This window comes from Solanum pennellii, chromosome 3, assembly GCF_001406875.1.
Source record: "Solanum pennellii chromosome 3, SPENNV200".
Classification (NCBI taxonomy): domain Eukaryota; kingdom Viridiplantae; phylum Streptophyta; class Magnoliopsida; order Solanales; family Solanaceae; genus Solanum; species Solanum pennellii.
The window spans coordinates 9,486,562-9,487,811 of record NC_028639.1 but is presented as its reverse complement, the minus strand read 5'-3'; the positions used below and the strand labels follow the sequence as shown (position 1 = coordinate 9,487,811).

Below are 1,250 nucleotides of genomic sequence, written 5' to 3'. Positions count from 1 at the left end.
GATGGCAATCCATTAGAGATGAAAGATAGCACAAGTTGTATTATGAAGAAGAAGAATATTTCCGACATAGATATTGAAAAGAGAAAAATGAAGAATGAAGATTGAAGAAAGACAGGTGGCCTCAACAGCTGGCATCAATTCAGAACCTTCCACGTTTTCTTATTGTAAATATTATCTCATTTATGTTTAATTAATTGTAAATAATAGTTTGTTAATTGTAAATAATAGTTTGTTACAAGTTAGCCAATTAAAGTAGGACAGCTGTTAGTTTGTTAGGTTTTGATTCCTTGTATTTCCTATATATACTCTTGCTATGTAGAAATAAGATAGACAGAAAATTTCATCTTAATCTTTCTTCGGTTATTCATTCATGGTATCAGAGCAAGAGCTCTAATCTCTATTTTTTCTCAGTTTTATCATGGTAGAAACCTCTGAAATAGCTACTGGGACTACAGTTCCCCTTCCTACTGTCAATATATCCTCTTCTGAATTGATTAACCCTGCTCATCCTTACTTCATATCAACTTCTGATTCTCCTGGTACTTTGCTAGTCAATACTGTTTTTGATGGCAAGAGCTTTGGTGGATGGAAGAGAGGGATGTGGATAGCCTTGACTGCTAAGAACAAATCTGGTTTCATTGATGGATCGACTGTGGAACCTGAAGTAGGAATAGACCTCCATCGAGCTTGGTCCAGATCTAACAACATGGTAATTTCTTGGTTATTGAACTCTCTTTCTAGAGAAATTTCTGAAAGTGTCTTGTATTACTCCACTGCTAAAGATATTTGGGCAGAATTAGAAGACATGTTTGGTCAGAGCTCTGGCCCTCATCTTTTCCAGCTTCAAAAGGAACTGAGTGACCTTGTCCAAGGGTCATCTGATATTGCTGCTTACTATACCAGGATTAAGCGACTCTGGGATGAATTGGATACTTAGACTCTTTTACTATTTGCTCTTGTGTGTGTTCCTGTGGAGCAAAAGAGAAAAACATTAGGGCTAAACAAGATGAACGTCTAGTTCAATTTTTAATGGGACTCAATGAGTCTTATTGTGCTGCCAGAGGTAACATACTCATGATCTCACCCTTACCCTCTATTTCAAATGCTTATGCACTGTTGATTCAGGAGGAGAAGCAAAGAGAGTTGCAAAATATCCCAAAATTTCCTGGAGAATCCTCTTCTTTTATTGCGACAAGTCAAACAAATGTTAGTCAAAGGTCTATTTCTACTGATTTCAGGGGTCAGAGAGT

At 36.8% G+C, this 1,250-nt stretch overlaps 1 protein-coding gene across 1 annotated transcript; it reads left to right on the top strand.

Annotated features, from left to right (window-relative positions):
• Window positions 1-418: 418 nt before the first annotated feature.
• LOC107013177 lies at window positions 419-937 on the top strand. The gene has a single exon (XM_015213155.1). It carries the CDS (start codon window positions 419-421, stop codon window positions 935-937), a length of 519 nt encoding a protein of 172 aa, XP_015068641.1.
• Window positions 938-1,250: the final 313 nt, after the last annotated feature.

Bases quoted from the DNA above. Each gene is read 5' to 3' on its own strand.
- LOC107013177 (XM_015213155.1), top strand. From the start codon at position 419: ATGGTAGAAACCTCTGAAATAGCTACTGGGACTACAGTTCCCCTTCCT.